Here is a 25,785-nt window from a genome sequence, read left to right as displayed (position 1 = left end):
ATGGAAAACAATCATCTTGAAGACTCAAGTTAGGCACCAGAATAGTGATTGAACTAGAAGATGTAGAATACTAAAGATGTGCTTTTTTTAAAGTATTGGCATTGTAGAGGCCAACTACCACCCTTAGGACAACAAAATGATGAAATTATGGTTAATGTACATTCTTAAATCACCAATTGATTTTAGAGGAATTTGACAACCTTTACTTTAAAACTTCATAGTTAAGTGTGTCAAAGGTAGAGTAATTCAATGATGGGTGACTTGCTCGGAAGTTGCAACAAGCACCTCGATCCAACATAAAGAGAATTTATTATAACATGTGATTCATTCCGCATGTGCTAAGTGACCTATAAAGAAAATGAATGATTAAATCCTTATTTTCTCATCGCATAAGTTTATGAGTGGCGATAGAGTGGGCAAGGTTGGGGGGGGAAGGTCTTTCTCTATCATCATTAAAGAAGAACGACCCGACTACACCGACTTTCTATACCAAGACTCCCAAGACCCATGGGAAGACTTCCTTCCCCTCAGCCAACATCTCCAACAGTTTCCACAACCATCCATGAACAAACCAGGATCCTTATCCCAACCTCCCAAAGCTAACACGACCACTAAACCCTCCAAAGTTGACAAAGCCACTCAAACATCACCTAGGCCAGGATACTGAAGAGTGGGTATCTGGATCTGCATCAACATGCACCATGAGCTAAATATTCCTTATTAATGTCAATTAAATCATGAAGGGGGTTTCCACTTCTCATGAACCACACTCTAATTAATATGGTGCTAAAGGCTTATCGTGCCAAATAATAATAACTTTGTACTATGGAGCCGGTTAAACCAGGGCGGTATCTAGACAAGATTATTATTGTTTGTCGATGAAAAGTCAAAACATCCACAATAATTAGAGGGGAAGAGAAAATAAATTTACCAAATAAAGCCCATAGCATATGTTGAGACTTCACCTTCAACCCAAGCTTAAAAGAAACTTAGCTACTCATAATTGAACTAGGGGTAAAATGAAAATTTATTAAAATACGTAGAAAATAAAAGATGGAGAATGAATTATAGAAAATTGAACTCAAAAATGAATTCAGGGATGCCAAATTAGGGGGGAGAGCCCCATTTTTATAGATACACTGAGTAAATCATGGCCATCAAATTAAAAATATTTTGGACGCTCAAGATTGCGCCATGTCATCAGTCAACAGTACGCGGTTTGAATAGTCAGGCGGCTTGAATAGTGACGTAGTTTGGTTGTAAATAATCTCGTGTATATGCATGTACCGTACACACGATTTTTGGTCCATTGACATGCTGCCACGTCACCGATCAACAGTACATAAGAATTTTAGTCCAATAGGATCATGATACCTCATCAGTCAATGTCACATCATCAGTCAATGTCACGTCATCATTCCGTATATGTGAACAGTGTCGTGAACAGGAACATGGACAGTACCGTACAAGTGAACAGTGCCATTTTTCCTTTTATGCTCCTCCTAAGGTTTTCGACTGTCCTGAGTTCAAAAGTGATGTTCGTTTTGCTGTCTGGCCTCTCGTTTATTGTGAAATGACTATGATGCCCCTAAAATACATAAAATACTTAATTAAAATAAAACACACATAATTAAATCACAAGACTTAAATACATAAAAGAAATGGTGTTAGTAAGACTAGAAATGTAAAATGACAATTTTCTCCTTTATAAATATACACTTTCTAACACTCAACATTCAATACTATTTAGAATTTGGCATCCATTTCCTAATAAATTTAGTTTGGCTGGCAATAAAGAATCCCATGTGAGGACTAATTTCCACATCCCTGCCCTACCATTATCCATTTTATACATGTTAGATCTTTTATATTTTATTTTCGTGAAATAAAAATTAAAATGACTCAAATAAAATCACTCACCACATATTGTAAAATATTTAAATTATTAAAAATAGAAAACATCTCCAACATATTGATACAATTTCTTGAATCATATAAAAATGTAAAATATTTGGATAAATAATATTTTAAAAAAATACATTTTTAAATTTATGGGAATTGGGGTGGTGGGATGGGGAGTACAAAACCAAATTAAACCTTAAATAGTAATAGAAGTATCTGTAAATGTTGTTATGAAAATCAACTATGTTTTAAAATATTGAATTAATGCTCACTACTTTAACATGTTATCTATGACTTTGATTCAGTCTATGAAATACATTATCTGTGATTTAATATGAATCAATCAACTATGTTTTATGTTGTTTACATCTTGCTTATGGATTTACTGGTACCAGTCCTACAATCTACTGAGGGATTGATACAATTATGAATATATTGAGTGGTCAAGAGTAACTTCTTGATAAAAGAATTGAACTGTGTTTTGACGTACATAACAAATTATCTAGGACATGATAAACCAATGAAGAGTCTCTTCCATATGGTTACAATCGAGATCACTTAGCTCTAATATAATTTTATCTTTGTTAATGAATCAAATGGCATATTGACCTATATGAAAATTACATTACATCAGGTAGGCCATGGTTCTCTAATTGTTCGAGCATGATATGTTTGGTTCTTCGCCAGTAATATCGCGTTTTGGTTATCACAAAAGATCTTAATGTCCTCTAGCATTACTCCCAAATCACCTAACAAGCCTTTCAACTAAATAGCTTCTTGTACAACCTTTGTTGTTGCCATTTATTATATTCTGTAGTGGAAAGGGCAATTGTCAAATGTAAAATCGACCTCTAACTAATCAGACCTCCACCTAATATGAATGCGTAACCCATTATTGATCTTCGCTTTTCAAGGACTTGGGAGAAATCAAAATCACAATACACAATACATTGTTGACCACAATCCTTCTTGAACAATAATCAAACATTAATTGTCCCATACAGATATCGGAGAAGTCACTTCGCTGTAAGTCAATAGTTTTTGCCCCGATTATGCATGTATCTACAAACCATACTCACGACTTGAGATATGTCGGCCCTTGTGCACACTATAGCATATATAAGACTACCTACAACACTAGCATATAGAACACGAGCCATATAGTCGCGCTCTTCCTAAGAAATATGACATAAAGAAAAGCTTAATTTAAAATGAGAAGCTAGAGGAGTATAAATTGGTTTAGTTTTGTCACTCATACCAAAACTTTCTAGCACCTTCTTCAAATAAAACTTTTAAGTCAACCATATGCTTTCATTCCTTTTGTCTTTACAAATCTTCATCCTAAGTATTCTCCGTGCATCACCGACGTCTTTTATCTTGAACTCAAAAGCCAGCTGCTTCTTTAATCTTTGAATCTCACCTCTATTCTTCAAGTTATAAGCATATCATCGACATAAAGTAATAGACAGATGAAAGTTCTATCTTGTAGTCTTCTAAAGTAAACAAAGTCATTTTGTTCACCTTTAGTGAATTATGCCCTTTCATGAATTGATCAAATCTCTTGTACGACTGCCTTGATGATTGTTTTAATCGGTACAAAGATTTAATCAATCTACACATATGATTCTCTATTCCACCAACTTTGAAACCACAAGGCTGAGTCATATAGATTTCTTTTTCCAAATTTCCATGTAAGAATACCATCTTAACATCTAATTGAGGCACTTATAATTTCATATTCAACTACTAAGGCAAGTAGGAATAGAAGTATATTTTACAGCTGAAGAGAGCACTTCATTGTAGTTAATACTTTTTTTCTGAGAAAAATCTTTTCCTACAAGCCTTGCCTTGTATCGAAGAGTTTTTTGATTTGGAGAACCTTGTTTCTTGGTGTAGACCCATTTATTGTTAATATCCATTTTCTTTTTAGGTAACTCTACAAGTTCTCAAGTCTGATTTTGATGAAAAGATTTTATTTCTTCTTCTATGGCTAACTTGCACTAACTACTTTCACTACTGGACATAGCTTCATTAAAAATGTTGGGGATATTATCATTAATAACTGAAAGTGCATAGACTACCACCATGTCATTAGTAAGCCATCTAGGTCATCATCTTGTCATTATATTGTCATTATCATCTTCTACATCTTTAGTTGTTTCTCTCTCTTATAAGACATCAACAGAAATGACTTTTTCTTCAACTCTTGGGGTCTCCTCCAAAGTTGAACTTTTTCTAATGTAGAACTAATCGGTACATATGGAGTTGCATCAAACTACATTTGGTGCAATTTCTCATTAATCTTATTCTCTACTTACTAAGAAGTTGAAGCTTTCAACATAGAAGCTTCATAAAAAATGACATCTCTGCCATATAAAAAAATTTTAACTTCGAGATCCCAAAGCTTAAAAACTTAACTCCACCTTTGATCCTATAAAAATAGCTTTTCTTGCAAGAGGATCGAGCTTATCATTGTTTACATGATAATAAGCTGGACACATAAATACACGAATGAAATCATAGTCTTATGCATATTTTCCAGACCACATTTCCATAGGAGTTTTACCTCCAATTGCAGCAAAAAACTGCCAGTTTATTAAATGACTTGTGTAACTCACAGCCTCAACCCAAAACTTTTTATCTAAACTAATATTAAATAACATATGTCGTACTTTCTCCAGTAAAGTACGATTCATATGTTCAGCCACACTGTGCTATTGCAGAGTATGTCTCACTGTAAAATGTATTTTTATACCCTCACTCTGCCATACTTGTAAGAATATATCAGAAGTATATTCACTCGTATTATCAAAACGCAATACTTTGATCTTTCTGCCAATTTGAGTATCCACTAGTTTCTTCTATTTCATGAAAATCTTTAAAATCTCATCCTTTGCTCACATAGTGTATACCCACACATGTCTAGTGAAATTATCAACAAATGGCACAAAATAATAGTTTTCATCAATTGATGCAATCTTGGTTGGTCCTTATACATCACTATGAACATATTCAAAGATCTCATGAGTATCGTGATTACAGTACTGAACTTGACCCTTGTTTTCTTGCCTGCCACACAATACTCACATAACTTTATTTTACATGTGTTGGTACCTTTCAAAAGTCCATGTCTCATCAAAGTTTAGAGAGATTTTTCTCCAGCATGTCCCAGTCGTACATGCTATAGCTTTGTGGTGTCACTGTGCGCCTTAAAAATATTAGTTTTATCAGTTGTACCTCCTTTCAAATAGTATAAATTGTGACACCGAACCCTTACAAAATCACCATAGGTATGTATGTGAACTTCATTATACAATTTTCAATGTTAACCTTGTAGCTTTTAGCTTCCAAAGTACCTACGAAAATTAGATGTTTCTTTAATGCTAGAACATATCTAACTTCTTTCAATTCTCTGACTATTCCATCGAACATCTTGAGCCGAATTATTTCTATCTCCATCATGCAACAAGGTTGATCCTCTAACTAACAAAATTTCAGACGATGCTCTTTCGAAATGTTTATCCTTATTCTAAATTTCTAAATTAGTCAGTGTTGTGTAGACATCTATGAAGATGATCACATTTTTACTATATAATAAAGTAGTCATAAAATGGTTATATTCCTCTAGAAGTAAGTGCAATAGAGTCATAGCCTTGACTTCGTCCTTAATATCTTCATCAAGATTCTTCAAATATGTATGTAACTTTCCAAATCTTGAGATATGGTCGTACATTGACACATCGGGCTTTATTTGAAAGCCATATACTTGGCTCATTGTATAAAGACAATTTTGAAGACTTTTCAACAGGTACTTTTCCTCTAATGTATGCCACAAAGTCATCGCACACTCCTCATCTTTTACAAGATATTTCATCTCTTTGGTCAAGCAAGATCTTATCTGACCACAAGTTTTCTCATTCATACAATCTCAAGTTTTTTTGTCATACAAGTATCTTTTACTTTTCAGAACAACATCGAAACCAATTTGAATAAGGGCATCCATAACTTCATGCCTCCACATGCTGAAGTTGATTTTCCAATCAAATTTTTCAAAATCGATCTTCTGGCTTCCTATAACAGGTGTTGCATGGCGATGTGACAAGTCTTGCTTCCCACTTGAAATGTCTCCTAAAGTATTCTGGGTAGATCTCTCCCCACTTCTGAAAGTTTCACTTTCTACCATTCTTCTCGATAAACTATTCTCACCTGAAAGATAAGCACGTATGAAAAATGCACCAAGAAAGTTCCTTGGAAAGAAAGAAGGGGTCACACTAGTCCCACTTAAAACTCAAATTCCTTAAGCTCTTATCACCTTTGCGATAGAACTTTCCTAGACATGCACTTATCTACACAACTATACTATAAGCTCTTGATACATCCAACAACTAATTGTTGTCTCCACCGTAGTTGTGAACAATACTACATATGTGAATAGTACTATATATGTGAACAATACCATACAACCCAAGTATGAACCTTCAACTCTAATACCACTTGTTGTACTCTGACACTAGTTGTGCGCAAAATATGGAATCAAACGCACCATATAATCATAGAAAAATAAAGGACACAAGAATTTAATGTAGTTCGGCGATTATGCCTACATCCACGAGAGCAAGAGAAAATAATTACATTACTAACAATTATTTTAGTATAATATTTGAATAAAAAAAAAACTCACTTCCCAAAACCCAAGTACACCCAGTACTCTTACACACACTTGAAAAAAAAAAAAGAATCTCTCAAATACTCCAATTGCTCACTCTCTCAACAATTCTTCACTTGAATTGTTACTCTCAATTTTGGGATGATATGGAATGAAAAAATGCCCTATATTTATAGGTTTCAAGCTTGCACCACTGTACCTAACCCTTTAATTGCATTTCAACGGTTTCAGCCATCTCCAAATGCATTTCAATAATTCCGGGCACCTCCAAATGCATTTCAACAATTTCGGCCATTGATTTAAAAAACTCTTTAATATTATCCAAAAAAAAGTCTTGCATCCAACAAGTGTTCATAATTTTGCGAAAGTCTTCATGCCCTTTTTTGTTTCAACATTGTTGACCCTGGTTCACTCTCATGTGTTACATTTTGCTTATGAATACACTTCTTTTGTCCATTGAATAATAGTAATAAAATTAAATACACACACTCGAATAGAGAGAACTGTGAAACCATTTGACCATATGAATGTTTGACATAGTGAGTATTCATTGAACTGTAGCTGTTTACCTGTTCTTCTCTAGCAGCATTTATATATACAGAGTCCCAGTACATTGTTTAATCCCTTATGATTTGTCCTTCTCATGCAAAACTTAACCACTTCTTGCTTCTGACATTTCTAACAATCACTTTTCTTTATTCGAAAGATGGCTACAATTCAGTTATTAAAGAAGGCTGGACGCCCATAAGAGCATCCGGTGAGCCACATGAGAATTGCAAATTTAAGAAGCCAATGAAGCATGAGTGCGTACGTATCTTGGAGATAAGAGAAGTTGCTGGGATTGAAGAGGCAGATGCAGATGCCGAGTATGATAATGCATTGAAGGAAGCCATTAGAGGTGTGCAGGATGCCATGACTGCCATTAATGAACATTTAGAAGAAGTTAGATATGAGATTGCTGCACTTAAAGCTGAGTGACTTTACCAATGTAAGATTTTTTGGCAAGAAATTAACTTAAAATACAAAACATCGGGATAATCCATATGGTACCATGATTGCTTGGAAGATTGGGTTTTATTCATAATCAATAGATTGTATTGGATGAAGAAATGTACATAAGATTTTCTATTTGGTATACATTGTCTTCAACAATTACGGTTTGATAATCATAAATAGTCCTCCTGCCACTCCTCAATTACTGTCAAGAAGCTCCAGGAGTAAAAACTTTATAACAATCACGTTAAAGAATTTGTGCTTTAATTAAACTCCACAACTTTTTCGTGTATAAATTATTTAAACCAATATGTCAAAGATTATATTGGCACACATTCAGAATTTAAGAAAAGAAAAGAACTAAGCAAAGAAGAAAAAAATAGTTTCAGAGTTTCTTATATTATTAGCATGACAACAGATAAGCATATTAGAAAGATTGTAGGTCTCAGAGTTTTCTTATTTTTGTTCGAGATAAAAGTTTCCAAATATAAAATTTAGTTCTATTTGGGAGTGCTCTCCCAATATTCTTCCACTGGGGCTTTGCCATGCTTTTATCGTAATGGTGCGAAATTGGCTTTAAAGAGTTTTAACAGCAACGCCAAGCTATTCTGCCTTTTCGATCCAAGAAATGCATTGTTGGAACTAGGTTAGAATGTCAAGTGGCTCTAGATTCAAGGGTTCCCGATGGTCTGCTACACTCAAACACAAGGGAAGAATCATTTATACAGACAAGATTGTTTTTTTCTAGGAGCGGCAAAACGAATAAACTAATCGAATTCAAATTGAATCTTAAACGAATTGAGTAAAAATTCTGTTTACTCAATTTGATTCATTTATTAAATGAATTGAAATATAAAAAGTTGGATTTGATTCATTTATTAAATCAATATTCGATTCGATTCGATTCGTTTAATTCATTTAGTAGAATTAATAAATAAATTAGATGGAATCTTGATCATTTACTATTTATTTATCCCATAATATATGAACGCATAACGAATTGAATTGGATATAAATTTTTTTACAAATCCTTTGAATAAATTTGTCGCTGGTTGGGGAGAAATAACAACAAAATCAAACGAAACCCATCTCGGTGATGACGACTTTAAGAACTCAAGGTGAGAGATTTCTAGGTAGCAACTAATCCGCGACGACTAGTATCCCAACCCACGAAACGGTTCTTCTATTCCCTCCCTACCCCCTCCCCCTCCTCGCGTGCCTGTAGCTGTGAAGAGGAGGAGGTTTTTGGCTTTGAGTGAAGAAGAAGAAAAGGAAGTTGTTGTGAAGAGGAAGCTAGTGAATGATTTTGATAGAGTTGCTAGTGATGATTTGATTGGAGTGATAGTGAGAAGCAAGTTATCTAAAGGGAGGGATGAGATCGAGGAGTTGAGTGTGAGTCTTGAGAAGACCACCAAAAAGGCCAATAACATGAAAACTAATATTAGAACTTTCCCAAGATTAGCTAAGTGTAGATAAAAAAGAACTAAATTCGTTTGATCTTTTGTTATCATTAAAGGGTGGATAAACGCTATGCCTGAACCTGCTTATATATTGTCTTATTATCGTTAATAATTACGAAATTAATTATTTAAATTTAAAATTTTTTTATATAAATTTAAGGATGAAAATATAATTTAATTAAATAAATAATAAATGAATTTTAAACTAATAGACCGCATTCAATTAATTACGATGCATTTATTAAACAAATCCTAAATAATGAATCAATGTCCTCAAACTCAAATTTAATTCGTTTATTTAACAAATGAAATCGAGTTCGCCCATTTATTAAATGAATTAATTTTTTTCGAACTCATACTCATTTAATTCATGTCAAATTGAATCGAATAAACGAATCTTCACCCAGTTTGCCACCCCTAGCTTTTTCAGGTCGATATTCAAACAAAAATACTTGTATGCACCAAAATCCCCAAGTTGGGTGGTAAAATACATTACAAAGGTCCAAATTTTAGCAGATTAGTTACAAATTCGTGGCAAACTCGCTTTAGGAGAAAAAAATATTGATGGCTCAAATGCTATAGGAAGGTTTCAAATTTTTTTATAGATGCAGTACTAATTAGCAAACATCGGATTTTTTAATTCATTTAATAAATGAATTAAAATATTTGGTTGTGACAACCACACTCCCAAACGGGCATTTAGTAAGCTTGCGAAACCCAATGGCAATAGGTATGAGTACTGAAGCGGCCCATCAGGCCCTATTTTGTTTCACATATTGTGTCCGTATTGCATTTGCTCTTTGTTTTCTAGGCTCTTTTACGCCTTTTTGAAGTCAGGTTTGTTTGTTTGGCTCAACTTATTGCCAATTGTATGGGTCAATTCACTTCTTCACCCTCATCATTTTTCCCTGTCAAGCCAGCAATCACTAACATGGAGACTATCTTCAATTAATGAATTCATTTGAAAACAAAAACAGAAACACAAAAATCAAAGGGCATTATCGATTTCACATCAATAACAATCAAATTCCATTACAATGATTTCTTACATGTGATTTGAATCACCAGAAGTTCTTATCCCAAAGGAAGAATCTTCACCTGCCCAAAATCAACCCCTTCTCAAATGCAATCGTATTGAGTGGATTCTTAAACTTCACTATTGATTTCTGTAGCTTTCTCAGATTGCTTCCTTCAAAATTTTGCAGTATTTAACATAAAAAATAAAAAATGAAAAGTCCATCAACAATCACCTTTTATGTGCAATTGCCTCTATTGATCAATGTGTGATATTCCGAATCCTCAATACTAACAGAATCGAAATGATCTCTCAATTGACTTGTAAACTTTACAAATGTCCCGACCGTCTTCTATGTTACAATGATCAGGATACAAGATTATTGATTAGATTTGTTACCATCTTTCTCCACTTCCGTCCCAGTACAAGTAATTAAAATTTGCAACTCAAAATGCAGCCTCCAGAAGAAACATCAGCCTGAAATGTACTGTTTTTGAAAATCCTTAGTTACCTGAGAAAGGCAAGAGTGATATGTTCATGCTACCAGAATCTTGAGTCATCCCAACCGAAAAGAAACAGAAATTGAGAGGGAAAAAAGTATCAAGATGAATCAATCCAGAGCTTCTTCTGTTTACTGAATTTATTCTAGCTGCATAAAATTGAAGAAAATGTAGAGAAAGCACTCTCACCCAGAAGCAGAAGAAGCTTTGACCCATGTACTGTAGATCCCATAATCTTTCACCCTATATAATGCATCATGCATACAAAAAATTACAAAATAAAAATGAAAGAACGGATTCTCAATGATGATAGAATCGATGAATGAAAATGAAAAGAATATGATCACCTTCAATATCTTTAAAGTGATCAAACTGAAAAACAAATGACAAACAAAATTTTCAAATCATAACAACCAATGAGAAACTTCACTTACAAGAACAAATCATCAAGAATGATTTCAGAAAACAGATTGATATAAAAGCGAAAGCCATCAGGGCTGATATCTCTGCATAAAAGACCTGCAAAGGATATTCAATTACATATTAGAGATCCAAAAAGTGCCAGTTATATTCTAAGAAAGCTGCATGACAATGTACCTTTGCCCTCAGCAGTCAGAAGATGCTCCTTGGCCATGGCAGGTGCAATCCCTAAGGTCATTGCAGCATCACTTGCACTTATACCATGTCGAAGGGCTTCAGGCTTTGTCACTAGGGCTCTAAGTCTACCAAAAACCTGCATTATCATGCCAATTAATTAAAAAAGCAGGAAATGTACTATTTTGATAATATTATTTTTGTATTGTTTTATAAAAAGGAATTTAAATATTTATTTTGGGGTTAAATTTAAATATCACCTTATAATTAGGGAAGTGCGTTATTTCCCTATTGGAAAATGGAAATCATGTATGTGTGTCTATATAAATACATCATAAATAAATACATATATATCACCAGCTTTATTACAAGTCTCTCTCTCTCTAAATGGAACTGATACAATAAGGCTTAAGACTAAAATTTCACTAATAATTCTAAGCCTCATCTGCAAATTGACACAAGAAAATGAGGGAACCTTATAATCTATTGGTGAAGCTTGATATGAGGGCATTCTACGATGATATAACAACTAAAGTAGATGCTCAGCCAAATTCCAGGAGGAGTGACATCAGAGGTATTGCGGTAGTGGTGCTTGATGCGCTCACGAAATGACAATGGGTTAGAGAAGAAGATTTAGCAAAGGAATTGACGGTCAACTGCTTGCAAAAGCAGTTTTAACGGACTTTGCAATTTTTGGAAGAAGAAAAACTTAGTTGCTCGAGATCAGAGGAAAGAGACTGTTAAGGGTGCAAAGATATATAGTAACACCGTTGCTAACACAGTTGACGGTCAACTGCTTGCAAAAGAGGGAGAATAAAAGATTAAACTGCACACGCACTCTTAATGTTCTCTAGATTTTACACATATACATATACATACATACAGTCTCTAGATTTTATTTATATGTATATGTGAGTGTGTGTGTGTGTGTGTATCGAGTGGGAGAGAGAACTTTCGCATCCACAGACAAAGGTATCTAAAACCAATCATAGATTGGGGGGGTTAAAGCGCCCAACTCATAATTGGCGAATTCGTAGGTTCAATTCCTACTGGATGCACGCCAATGGGACCCGTTGATTCTCTCCCAATTGGTTGGACCGTAGGTGTGATGATTTACTTCACGGGCGAGGTCTCTGGTTGTAAGTTAATGCTAGATGAAAAGGATTTCGGTTATAGTTTTCCTTGCGACGGTCCGGGACGCCAAGAGGGGAAACAAAATCAAGGGGACTTTCCAAAGGTCAATAACTAATGACTTTATACTTCATCAAAGATTGTTAAATAGCTAGATAATTTCATTTAGAAACTGTTACTATAGAGAAACCAATGACAATGAATGGGGTATACAGCCTACTATAGAGAAACCAATCAACATCAATGAACATAAGTATTAAAGCGATAAAGCTAAAAGATAATTGAGATTACACTGAGAAGATAACTCCCAAAAACCTAATCCTCTCCATCATCGACTATAAAAAAAATAACAATAAATAACAAATAAATCCATTTCGAAGTATAACTAGTAAAAGATTTCAACGATAAGCAGTACTTTAAGATGAAAGTGATCACCTCCTCATCACTGTGGGACTTGCTCTGGATGGCCATGACCCCGCTATCAAACTTCCGAAGCATTACCGGACTGTTGAACAGAGTATAACACATAAATGACATTAAATGTTATCTCGCTATAAACACAGGAGACAGATTCCAACATAAATTCAGCACCAAATTTTTTGCGTCACAATCTCATATATGTCAGCCCACTACAAAAAGGTGAGTGAAGAAAAACTGCACATACACATCAAACTTCTCCCAAAGAGAACACGCTTGCGACAAATCGTCTGGTGAGATCAAGGCTGTTTATTTGTTTTAAAAGGGCGGAAAAAAAAAAGAGACAATATTAATAGGATAAAATGAAGAACTTTTCAACCTAGGCTAGCAACAAATTCTCCAGCAAGACCAATTCTGTGTAAAATGAAAAACTAGATAGAAAGGGAGGTGGGGGGGGGGGGGGGGGGGGGGGGAGGGGGGAGATCACTCCAAGAAACAAACCCAAAAAAAAAAAAAAAAAGAAAGAAACTAAACCTGTGCCCCGTGCACGATTAAAGAGACAATAGACATCTATAAGATTGATCATTCCTCCAGCTCTCTCTAGGGGAATTTTGACAAAATCTGCCAACTATACATCAAGAAACAATAACTAAGTATCAAAAGCAGTCTGTTTCAGGTGAAGGAAAGTTACCAACTAACAAAAATAATTGTCCTGTATTTAATACAAAACATGCTTAAAGAATTCAATCACTGCCTTTTAACTTTTTACTAGTGTTATTTAGTTTCAGACATCTTCCTACTTAACTGTCATTTAGTCTGCTCGCAGTTATTTAAAAAACTTAAATTAAGCAATCAAAAAAAAGTTGAAATCTATTTCATACATAACCACAACTACTTTTTCAAATTTTAAGCTCTATATTTTTTTATAATAGTGTATGTTTCAAGGTGGTTTAGTTAACACGTATTTATTATGAGGCCAATCAATTTTTTTCTTCAAATTCAGTGGGGTTTATAAGAGGAATGAAATTGATGGTAGCAAAGGCAAATGGTGTCAATCAAGTCCAAATATTTTCTTGGAGACTCTACACTGCTTCTAATCAATGACATAAAACCACAGACTGACAAAACAAGCAAAATGGCTAGCCATAAGCAGTGATTTAACATAAACTTCAGCATTTTGTTCAATGCATAGTGATTTTTTTTTTTTTTGGAATAAGAAACAAAGAAACTTTTAAAGAAAATTAGAAGGGAATAAATATTACAAAAGTGAACCAGAGGTTCACAAACTAAAATCTTCCCTATAGTGTAGAACACCAAAAATCTATACAGAACTTTGAAAAAAGAAATCCTTGAAACCCAAGACATAGGAATAAGAAACCATACCAACAAAATTAACCCAAAACTGCATCCCAATCAAGCTGAATGAAAAGGAATGAGGAATCTTGAAAATCCTTGGAAGTTGACGCCCAAAAAGAAGAAAAGAATTGAATCCTGTCCATAACCCATTAACATCATCCTCTTTTTCGCCTACAAAAATACGGCTAATTCTTTCTTCCCAAGTCACCCAAAAGAGAGCTAGGACAACACACTTCCATAATGTTCTAGCTTTCCTTCCTTTTCTAAAGGCAAAAATGTTAACCATAAATACTGCCTTACAAGAGGTTGGTGCTGCCCAAAGAATATTAGCTGCAACACATAAACGACCATAAAGAGAGGCAACATCACAATGAAGAAAAGGATGGGTGCTGGTTTCTTCATTCTTTCTACACATAACACACCAAGAAGGAGAAAGACATGTCTTAGGATTTCTACTTTGAATCTTCTCTCTGGTATTAATAATTCCAAGCGCTACTGGCCAAGCAAAAAATTGGACTTTGGGAGGAACATTTGCTTTCTGGACCATCCCAAATACATTACAATCACTATTAGAATGTCTTCTACCAACCAAGAAAATAAAGACTCGCAAGAGAACTTGCCAGAGCCATTTAACTTCCAGATTCTCTCATCATCTTTACTCTCATAAAAGGGGGAAAAAGAAAAGTCCATCAAAGCTTCAAGGCAGTGTACTCTTGAACCTCTATATCATTCAAATTCCTCCTCAAATTAAAATTTCAACTCCATTCTAGGAAAAGGGATCCTTGACTATTCTAGATTTGATAGTCACATTCTTAGAAAGACATAATCTACACAATTGAGGAAACTGCTCACAAAGAGAGAGGTCCCCTACCCACATATCTTCCCAAAATCAAATTTTCTCACCATTTCCCTCTGCAACTATGATAAATTTATGTATATTGAATCAATCATGAATAATCCTTGCACCCATTTGGTTTTAGTAAACATCAAAATAAATACTCTCTTCACTTGTGCTTTTCAGGAGTTTAAGAAATGTTTACAAATGTCACTAATTGAAATCGACAAAAAATTATATACAAGATGCTTTACACCGCCAATGTCCTCAAAGGAATGATTTCAGCAATTATAATATTAGTTGGAAGGAATTGTAGGACTTCAGAAATAGATTCATTGAGGTAAATAAAGCACAATGCTTTGGTTTCCATATGATTGTTGGTTGCAATTGTTATTGGAAGTATGATCACAACGCATCACATACATTTTCTATTTAAAGCCAGAGTGTAAAACCTACCAAGAAATTCTAGGTTCTATATGTAACATTTCAGCTGAACTAGCTCAAATTACTCTCCTAAACCTAAACCCTGCAGTGCTTTATATGATTCTTAATAAAAATAATAGGACAACAACACTACTGATGTCAAAGATGAAAATAATAACAATAATAGCAAACCTGGCGAGACAGTTGTTGGTGATACAAGGCACCTGCAGATTCTTTGGTAACGGGGGATACAATACCGACACTTAGCAACCAATCTTGCATCTCTTCTTTAGAACCCAATTCCTCATCATTTGCTGAATTGGATTGAGAACTCGAGCCAGCCAGAAGTTTTTGCCTCATTTTCTCAGCTAGCATTACCATCTCTTTAGCTTTATTCTGCAAATCCAAAAGAGTGATTAAACTTAAAGCACCTAAACAAAAAGAATAACAGTGGAATCAATAAACAAAGTTTGGAAGAGAAAAATGCATCAATTTTTCAACAGCCCCATATAAAGAATCTTCAAGGAAAAGTGTACCATGAGAGCATTCAAGTCCTGAAAAGCCTCCTGCAAGCTTCTATCAGTACTTTCCCACATCTCTTGTTCTTTTCTAAGTAAACCCCCAACCCCCACCATTCGCACCGACCCATCACTCGCATACAATGAAGCTGAAGCCGAAGCTGAAGCCGGGCCAGTCTCCGACGGCGTCGTTTCCCACGCCCACGCCCTCCCCCTCCAACACTCCCACATCTTGGACAAAAACAACTCCCAATCCCCTTTCCCCCTCACAACCACCGTAATCACAACCGACCGCAAACCTGTGACCCGGCCAGGGTCCGAGTCGAAGATCCGATTATCGGGAGTGGCGGAGACCTGGAATCGAAAGCGAGGGGAGTGGAACACGGACTTAAGTGATCGCTTGGAGGAGAAGATGTGGGTGATGGCGGAGAGAGGGATGGCAACGGCGGTGGAGGAGCAGGAGGAGGAAAGGAAGAGGAGGCGATGGGTGGTGAGAATAAAGTGGCCGGATTTTAAGGGAGGGAATGAGACGGCATCGTCTTGGTCGTGTTCAATGTCGACATTTGAGAGGAGGTTGCATTCTACTTCGTTTGGCACGAGAACAGGCCGACCGCTGCTCGTGACGGAGGCTGGCAGGAAAAAGTTATTACTGGCCATTTAATTGAATTTACAAAATTAAAAACACATAAATAGATTTGTTCGTCTCTGTGTTTCTTCGAGTGGGTGATCAGATTTTGAAGACACGGGCCTAAAAGGAGAAGGCGAACTAGTTTTTGTTAGTTCACAATTGTTATATGTCATATAAGTCTCCATAGTTTAGGTCTTCTTAAATATGGGCCTAAATTTGTACATTTGCATTAAATAGGTCCTGACATTCTGCTGAAAGACCGAAATACCCTTTTGATTATAAACCTTGGTCCTTTAAACCCTACCTCTTGTGCCTCTCGTGTGTGTTATTAACTTCACTCTGGAAGAATGCAACCTCTCTTCAATGCTTTTGCTAATCAAACCCAGTCCAATTCTTCCACTTCTACGCTTCCTCAGATGGTAATTTTTTTAATACTTGGTTTTATTGTTTATGAACTACAAGCTTTTATTTAGTTTAATATATTTTTTTGATAATTCAGCAGGCTTTTAGACCTAATATGTTACAAAATTCAGTGCCAATGCAACCTCAAACGGGTATAATGAACCCTCAAGTTCCATTTCCTTTGAGTAATTCCAATATGCCGGCAACAGCACCGTTGATGAATCAAAATAATTTCATGAATGCTTCTAACCCTCTTCTTATCGCACAAAGTAATCATCTGGGTTTGCCTCAACTGGGTCATATGTTTCCTGTACATGGGAATTTCGGCAACATGCCGCTGAATGTAAGTCAAGGACAGTTACTTGGTCCTAATTTGTCGAATCTGCCTCAACAGTTTAACCAAAACATGGGTTTCTCAAATGGGCAAATGTGTCTGCAAAGTGTGAATCAACTTTTGTCTATGCAAATGTCAAATCCCTGCTTGTTTGGGAATCCACAGTTTGGTCTTGTGAACCAAAATCAGCAAAACTTTGTTCAGCCAATAAAGGATGTGTCAGGAAATAATACCCTTAAATCTTGTTCAAGTGAGCCTCGTCAAGGTCAGAACTTGCAACCTTCTGCTTTCATGAGGTCACAGGTATCACTTTTACTCTCTTCTTACTTGTATTACAGGAACTCATTTCATGTGGAAAGATAACTTAAATTATTGTAGATAGTACAGCTGTATGGTCTTCTTCTTTTTTTCTTTTTTCTTTTTTCCTTTTCTTCACTTTTATTTTTTTAACTGAACAAGTTAAAAAGAGGATATTAGGGTAAGGATGCGTTTGGAGCTGAGGTTGGGCAGTTGTAGCTTAAAAGATTAAGTAATATGTTTAGCAATAATGTGTTTCATAAACACTAGTTGCTGAAGTTTGAAAGTTATGTTGATATGATTTTTTATTCGGATAATGAAAAATCTATTATATATTTAATAACTTTGTCAAAATTATTATTTAAAATTTATATTTATTATATATTATTAACTTTTATTTCATAGTTACAGTTTTTTTCCAGAGCACCTCAATGCCAAACAGAACCTAAATTTAGTATTATTAATATTACACTTCCTAATTGTGCATACGACGCATATTTTAGGTGGTGAATTTAGTCCTGCAAAATTGTGACCCTAAGATGGTGCTGAAATTGTTGATATCTAAACTACACAACAAGAACTTTTTCTTATTGTTTCTTGAACTATTGTGCTGTTGTGAGTCCAATTTGAGACCAAAAGAATTGATATGCAAATGATGGTTTGTTTTTATGATTGAATTAGCTCATCATATATCAACTTTTAGAGTTGCTTTGGTCTATGGTGCAATATGAAGGAAGGAGGGCCTGGAAAGAGGGTTGGTGAAAGAAGATTTCTTAGCTCAAGATTTTTCTTCATATTTTCTCAATCATTGTTACCTCATTTACTATTTGCAAAGAATTATTGATAGGATGGGAAATGAATTTTATTTAGGGCAGCACCATTTCATGCACTTTTTGGCCAGCACCAAACCTGGTTTAGCAGTACAGCTGCTTTACAATGCTGACTATTTTTCATGATTCTTTAGCCAACTTTGCTGTCAAAACCTTCTTTGAAATTGTTATTGTGCATGAATTTTCTATTGATCTGCAGCTGCCGTTGGTTAATTTATGTCTTCTCTTGTTGTTGCAGAGGAACTTTATTCAAAATGGTCAGGGTAGCATTTCAAAGAGCAATTCTAAAAAAGTTTCAGGAAAAAACTTCATCAAAAATCGAACAAAAGAGTTTTCACAGGGGTTGGTCCTGCCTTTCTGGTTTCCTGATTTCAAAATAGTTTTACAAGTGCTTTTTCAATTGGTTGATTATAAATGTTTAATCTGTGCAGGTTTCAGAAATCTCACTTTCATCAAATGCATAATGGGAAGAGAAAATTTGGGTTTTATAATGATCAAAAACCTAAAGGTTTGTGATAATGCAAACATTCAAATTTCTAGTCAGAAGAACAAAATAATTGGAGTTTGATGTGATCGGCATGATATAGTGTATTGGATTCCCCTATGTTAGGAAGCAATTAAAGCTTGTGGGTGGGGTTAGGATAGAAGCTATTTTGTTGGAAACTGTTGGTGAGAGCCAACTGCATAACGTAACAAGCAGCATGTCTTTAAGTACAAAGTGTACTTTTAACCTTAATACTGTGAGTTTGTGTGGCCGATCTGGTGTTAATTCTCATGTAGGTGGAATTGAGTAACTTACCTAGGCCCATTTCAGGTTGACGTGCTGCTTGAGGTTTTCGTTACTCAAATTTTGCAGTAGTATTACACGTGTGTGGATTATGTTGTGTCAAAATAAATTGGTGATTTTCCTAAAGGTTAAATCAATTAGAGATTATTTAAGAATGATTAGGGTTTTAGAGTGAGACAGAAAGAATAGTTCAGTTTAGAACTGTCATAAAATTTTACAAAAGCCTGGAGGATTACAGATATGTAAACCTTGAGTGCATGTCATTATCTTTCTTCTCAAGATTTGATGGTTATGTTTTAGAAAGGTTTCCAATTCTTGAAAGACCAGATTGGAATAATCTGTAAGAGAATTGATTTCAATATAGATGTGATCCAGTATGCTAAAGGATCAATCTGACTCTGGGGCTATCACTATTATTCTTCAAAATTTTGGGGATATGCTTATATTTGGGAATAATAATCCTTCATTAACTCGTCCGCATGGTAAGATGAGAAAGCAGTCTGTATAAATAATACATGTTTATCATGTGACTGATATGCTGCATAGGGAAAACAAATTATGCATGAAAGATATATGTTGCATATTAATTATGCATGCTCTGCATCCTTTTTGTGCCTTTTAGAGTCTGTGTTACTGACTGATTTCTCTTTTCAACAGGACATGGCAATGGAAAGGCAACAAAATTTGGTCTGGCTAATCAGATGAACCAACCTCAAGAAAAGAAAAGGTAATAATGTACCCCTTCTTTACCAATTGAGGAGGAAAATCTTATGAAATTAGTACCATATGGAGACTCATAAGAAGTGAAGTTTGGACTGGCATGTGTAAAGTATGACATGAATTATTTTTTGGAACAAGATGGGCAATTTAATTTATAAGTACTATTTTAATATTGTTTCAGTTGAGCCTAAGTTTTTAGCTGGCAAATAAGAGCTTTACACTGAACAGTTATGAAAAAGATCATAAAGCGTGGTTTCATTTTTCAATATGCCTTTTCTTTTCAATTTACACGACTATAACATAGCTCTAAATATTTTGCCAGTTTTTCTCAAGTAGTGAAGCAATTATGAAAATTTGATTACCTTTGAACATTCAAATGATGGTCTATCTGTAGGTTTTTCCTTTTCTTTTCTTTTTTTGTAGATTCAAACCACCTTTTCATTATCCTTTAATGCCCAAGGATGCAGATGGTAGATTTTGATTTCTTTCTTTGGTCTCTATATGCTGCTTCTTATGCATCTTTCTAATGTGCTCAGATGGGCTTGTTTCTCATTCTATCTTTTGCAGAAAATCTCTTGCTTTGACCTATACGGAGCAAGAGGTCAAACAGTGGTGTGAAGAGCGTAGGAAGAACTATCCAACAAAAGCCAATATAAACAAGGTTAGATTAATTGTTCTGTGTGTCCTCAATGATGCTCTTTGATATTGATTTTATGTTAATTTAGCTTCACATCTGCAGAAACTGACTGAAAAGCAATCAAACTCTGATGTTATTGATAAAGAGGCCAAAATGCGACGTGAGGTACATTTATTTGGTTCTAACCTTATTCTTTAATATGAATGATTTTTGCTTAAATTTTGCTTGAATTTTGGCAAAGCACATTTTGTCATCCTCACAGCAATAAGGTTACATGATCTAGAAGTTATTGGAGTGCTTTTCCCATTATAAGATCACTTTTCTTGGCAGTTCAATAGCTTTGACTTGTGTGTTTGTGTATTTACTTTTGACCTTGTGATTAATCACTTTATAATATTCATCGTCCAAAACCAATTCTTGGAACTATTTGCCTCTTAATATTATTTGTCTTTTATTTCTTTTTGTTATGATGTAATATTACTGTTACTTAGTTCATATGAATCTTCATGATGTAATGATGAATGAGACACAGGCGAGCTCAACTCATCCTGATCTCATGGATTTTAGCCTGTTCATTGCAGAAGTGAGCCAATGAATTGTATGGCAACTTTTTTTATGTTGAAGATTACAATGGTGATTCCAGTTTCTTTAAGTGCCTGTTTTTTGAAGTTTATACAAATTGCGGCATTTAAAATTATTTGAATTTAGAATTTTCTGTACGGAATGCATAATTGGTTTTGACAGACAGCTAAAGGTACATATCAACCATACATTATAATTCAATTAAACTTTTTTCTTGAAAGGACTAAATAAAGAATTGCTTCTCAAAATGAATTGTTCTCTTTGAATAATTTCAATAAATAATGGACATATAGCTTCTGTAATAGAAGGAATCTTTTTTTATTGGTAAAGAGCACGACCTAGGTTCACCATCCGTTGGGTTATCCCTGTTTTGCATGTTGATATGGATCAACATATAAACAAGACCCTTATACTTTTTACTTTGTTTTTTTCTTTAATTATCAAGAAATTCTGATAATATAATTTGTTTGCAGCAACTCAAGGAGATCTTGGCAAAGCAGGCTGAGCTGGGTGTTGAAGTTGCAGAAATTCCATCGTATTATCTTTTAGATTCAAAGAAACAAGTTCGTGGAAGGGTGGAGAATACAATGCCATTGAATAAGAGGGGGAGATTTCACAACAATTATGATAAAAGAGGAAGAAATAAAAGAAAAGATCAGTTTTCAAAGGACCAAAAGTTAGCAGATAAGGATTCATCCAACACCTCTTCTTTCAACAAGAAGAAGCCAACACTTCTGCAAAAGCTTCTGAGTGCAGATGTAAAGAGAGATAAAAGCCATTTGTTACAGACTTTTCGGTTCATGGCATTAATTCATTTTTCAGGATTGGCCTGAGAAGCCCGTAAACTTTCCTTTGGTTATGGTCAAAGATGGTGGGGCTGCTGGTGAGGTGGTTGAAGAGAAATCCTTGCTTTTAGGTGAAGAAGATTCTGAAGGAAAAGGCAGAAGGATGGTTGAGCATTTTGAACATGATGAGAATAGGGAAAGAATGCACCATAACATACAAGGTTTTGAGGATGAGAATGATGATGAGGAGGAGGATAATGATAATGGAGAACAAATGAAAGTTTATATTGCAGGAAAAGGTAATACTAATGACGAACATGTGAGGCTTGAGGAAGAAGAGGGAGAAATTATTGACTAGTGCTGCTTATATTTCGTCATCTCTAAAATGTATGGTAATCTGTATTGCATTTGTCTGTTATTCTCTTGTTTATAAAAGCTTTGCCGGAATATTTCTTTGAGACTCCTTTGAGCAGGAAGACATGCCATCACCACGTCACCGGTTGAGAATTGAGAATGCTCAGGAGAAAACGAGTGTCGGGAATTTTTAAGTAAATTTTACATTTATCTGGTCAAATGAGTCTTACCATTTTGAATTTTATGTTCAGTCTTGGGAGATTCAACCTCCCGAACCTCTACATCTTATAGATAAGGGAAAGAGGTGACCCTAACTCAACTAGGTAGTTATTACCAAAATCATGGGAAAACTTCTGCTTATTTCCTCATGAAGTGACAATCTTCAAATCACTTCGTTTACAATTGAAATATTAAGTTACTCTTCAAAATTTGTCATCTCTCTGTTATTTTTAACGGTTAAAAGGATAAAATAGTATTTATATATTTTCTTAACAGTCAATTAACAGAAAAATATCAAATTTAAGTAGACTAATTTTCATGGATCTAAGTCTTTTTAGATTTTTCAAAACACATATAAATATTTTTAATATTTATAGTATGCTCCTTAATACTTTAAAGTATTTTTATTTTGTGCTTATATGACTATTTTTTTAACGGATTAAATTTTTCCTTTTCATATTTAAAAAAATTATTTTAAAAATAAATATATAAATTAATAAAAAGCTACAAATGGAAAAAAAATAATATTTTACATTTTTTCCTATTTTTTATTATTATCATTATTAATTTTTTTCATTTTGTAAAGGTATTTAAAGAATATATATATAAAGAGAAGGAAAATCAAAGAACAAAAGAAAAATGTTACTGTAGTTTTACCAAACAAATGAAAGGAGTAAGGATGAAAAAAATGAAAGAAAAAAAAATGTTACAGGAGTCATGTAGGGATGGCAACTTAACGCAGACCCAAATGAACCTAGATAATTCGATCCAGATTTAATCCGTACATGATTAAAATAAATTCGGTATTCGAATGCAATTTTGTTGAGTCATATGTATTGGAGTCCAATTTTGGGTTTGAGTGAACTCGTAGATCCAGAACCCGAACCTGAACCCGGATATCTTATTTTGAAATTAGTTTTTTAATTATTTTTAATATAAATACAAATAGGGGTGGGCATAAACCCACAACCCATGGGTTTATCCAAACTCAAACCAAATTAAATGGTTTGGGTTGGGTAAATCATGAAAATGGGTTAGATGTGGGTTTTATGTAGAAAACCATTTCATTATGGTTTGGGTATGGTTTATCTATGGGTTATAGACAAAACCCCAACACTCAAAATTTTCAAATGAAATAAATGAAAACAAAATAAATGAACACAAATAAGTGAAAGACCACTATTAAATTTTTTACAATGTGATCAATTGTCAACAGTTATAAAATGAAAATAACAGTAAAAATAAATTTAAATTAAATAAATATTGTTGTAAATAACATAAATTTTTTTTCTTATTTATAAAAATAATTCCTCCAACATGGAAGGATCATCATAGAAAGAGCAGGAGACTCTACTAAGAAGAAATTTATTATTTATCTTATAGTAAATTTTTATTTGTCATTCAAGTTTTCTTATAATAATTTTTTTTATCATTTGACTAATAATTTTCTTATATATTTATTATAAGAAAATTTTTCAAAAAAATAAATAAGTATAAAAAAAATTTTATTATTAATTTTTTTTGTTCATATCAAAACATATATTTCTTATTTTTAAATGCTTTATTTTTTATTTGGTTTCTATTTCATGTGATTTAATTTATTTAGAATAAATATAATAAAAGAAGTAGTTGAAAATAACGGTAATATTTGTAAAATTATTACTATTATGGGGGTTTTTGGCCATTATAAAAGCAGAAGGGGAAAAAATAATATATGTTGATTACTGTAGGGGGGAAACTGCCAATCTCCCTAAAATTAAACATATAAGTAGATAACATAACGCAAAACTACCAAAACGATAAATAAAAACAAATATTACATAACTAAATAAATAACAAGTGGCAAAATTTATTATTAGATTGTTAATGTCATGTTTGTGAAAGTTTATTATTAAAGTGTACGTTCTTATTTATTGAGAAATAATAATTTTTGTGATTAAACTTTATTTTGATTTTGTAGTATTCTTTAATTTAAGGATTAAGTTATTGTAAAATTTATAATTTTTATCCACTATATTTTTTTATATTTTAATATCAATTTAATAATTAATAACAATTAATAATTATTATAATTTTGATATAATTAAATTTTATTAAAATAAAAATTATTTTGATAATAAAATTCAAACCAAACCCAAATGGTTTGGTTTGGTTTGGGTTAAAAATATTTGAGTTGGTTTGAGTTGGATCCAAATTTTTATGGTTTGATTTTGGTTGATTTAAAATCCAATCCAAACCAACCCATGCCCACCCCTAAATACAAAGATTAAAAAAATGGCCTAGTTTCACAGATCACAGCCTGCCTTCGCACATTTCCTTTCTCTTCAACTCTTCTCCTCATCAAATCAAATCATTGTGCTTTGCCAATCGCTACCTTCACGATTCTATTCATCATCATCAGCCGCCATTTGTCCAGCTATGATACGATTGAAAATACGACATTCGTCATCATCGGTGGCATCAGTTGAAAACAGCACTAAAACAGCGAGATATCCGATTGAAAACAACACCAACGATATCCGATTGAAAACGACAGCATCAGCTGAAAACATCCTCTTCATCATCATCATCAAGGCATGGGTTTTGCTTTGCCTTTTTCAGCCTTTTCTGCCTCTTTTTTCCTCTGATATGGCAGCAAAGTGAGATCTACAAATGCATGATAGTTCCCACAATTTCTCTCTCGTTATGATTTGTTTCCTCTGCTTTTGATATTTTTTCTTGCAAATGAATATTATTCTTATTGATGATTATTGTATTTGTGGATGTTTTATTGCTTAGAAACATTGAAATTTAATCCATATCTGTTTATTTTATTTTATTAGAATATGGATTTATTTTTATTTTTATTTTTTTTACTTGATTCATTAATCCAAGTTCAAAATATGGAATCCAAAAACCCAAATTTTTTCTTGATTAAACTCGAATCGGACCCAGATGAAAAAAAATTAGGTTTAAATCTGGATCCGGTATAAGAAAATCATATACGAAACTGGAAAGGCTGGATTCAAACTTGGATTTTGTCATCCCTAGAGTCATGTAAATGAAAGAAAAGGGAAAAAAATGAAGGAGTAAGGATAAGAAAAAAAATGAATGAAAAGAAAAGATGAAACAGTAAGGATGAGAAAAAAAATGAAAGAAAAAGACGAAGATTGTATGGCTTTTTAATTTTGAAATTTGATCATGATGACATTATTGCGATTTACATATGATGATATGTCTTGTAATTTATTTAATTAACATATTTAATTTTAAAAAATTATTAATTTATTTATGTTCATTAAGTCATTTCAATAGTTTATTTTTTAATGACTAGTTATACATCAATTATTTTTTTTATTTTTCAATAACTAGTCATATATAACTTTTTTTTTTGCCTTACAATGTCATTACAAAAATATTA

General features: G+C 33.7%; 2 protein-coding genes across 4 annotated transcripts; one reads left to right on the top strand and one right to left on the bottom strand.

Annotated features, from left to right (window-relative positions):
- Positions 1-10,260: 10,260 nt before the first annotated feature.
- On the bottom strand, positions 10,261-16,581 carry LOC18051818 (vacuolar protein sorting-associated protein 36). Of its 2 annotated transcripts, none has more exons than XM_024191181.1 (9): positions 15,829-16,581; positions 15,485-15,688; positions 13,213-13,306; positions 12,926-12,983; positions 12,697-12,766; positions 11,134-11,269; positions 10,971-11,055; positions 10,726-10,779; positions 10,261-10,586 (listed from the first exon to the last, which is right to left on the bottom strand). In XM_024191181.1, the coding sequence occupies exons 1-9, from the start codon at positions 16,465-16,467 to the stop codon at positions 10,577-10,579; spliced, it is 1,350 nt and encodes a 449-aa protein (XP_024046949.1). In that variant the 5' UTR covers positions 16,468-16,581; the 3' UTR covers positions 10,261-10,576. The 2 variants fall into 2 exon arrangements, with proteins under 2 accessions (XP_024046949.1, XP_006445688.1); XM_006445625.2 differs by having other exon boundaries at positions 10,261-10,547.
- A 169-nt stretch (positions 16,582-16,750) lies between these two features.
- Positions 16,751-22,270, top strand: LOC18051817. Of its 2 annotated transcripts, none has more exons than XM_006445623.2 (8): positions 16,751-16,857; positions 16,941-17,477; positions 18,540-18,643; positions 18,733-18,809; positions 19,746-19,815; positions 20,376-20,469; positions 20,548-20,610; positions 21,501-22,270. In XM_006445623.2, exons 1-8 carry the CDS (start codon positions 16,786-16,788, stop codon positions 21,858-21,860), a joined length of 1,377 nt encoding a protein of 458 aa, XP_006445686.1. In that variant the 5' UTR covers positions 16,751-16,785; the 3' UTR covers positions 21,861-22,270. The 2 variants fall into 2 exon arrangements, with proteins under 2 accessions (XP_006445686.1, XP_024047555.1); XM_024191787.1 differs by having other exon boundaries at positions 16,938-17,477.
- Positions 22,271-25,785: the final 3,515 nt, after the last annotated feature.

The sequence above is a fragment of the Citrus clementina genome, unplaced genomic scaffold, assembly GCF_000493195.1.
Source record: "Citrus clementina cultivar Clemenules unplaced genomic scaffold, Citrus_clementina_v1.0 scaffold_2, whole genome shotgun sequence".
Lineage (NCBI taxonomy): Eukaryota > Viridiplantae > Streptophyta > Magnoliopsida > Sapindales > Rutaceae > Citrus > Citrus x clementina.
Note: the sequence above shows the minus strand (reverse complement) of the source record. Positions and strands in the feature narration are given on the sequence as shown.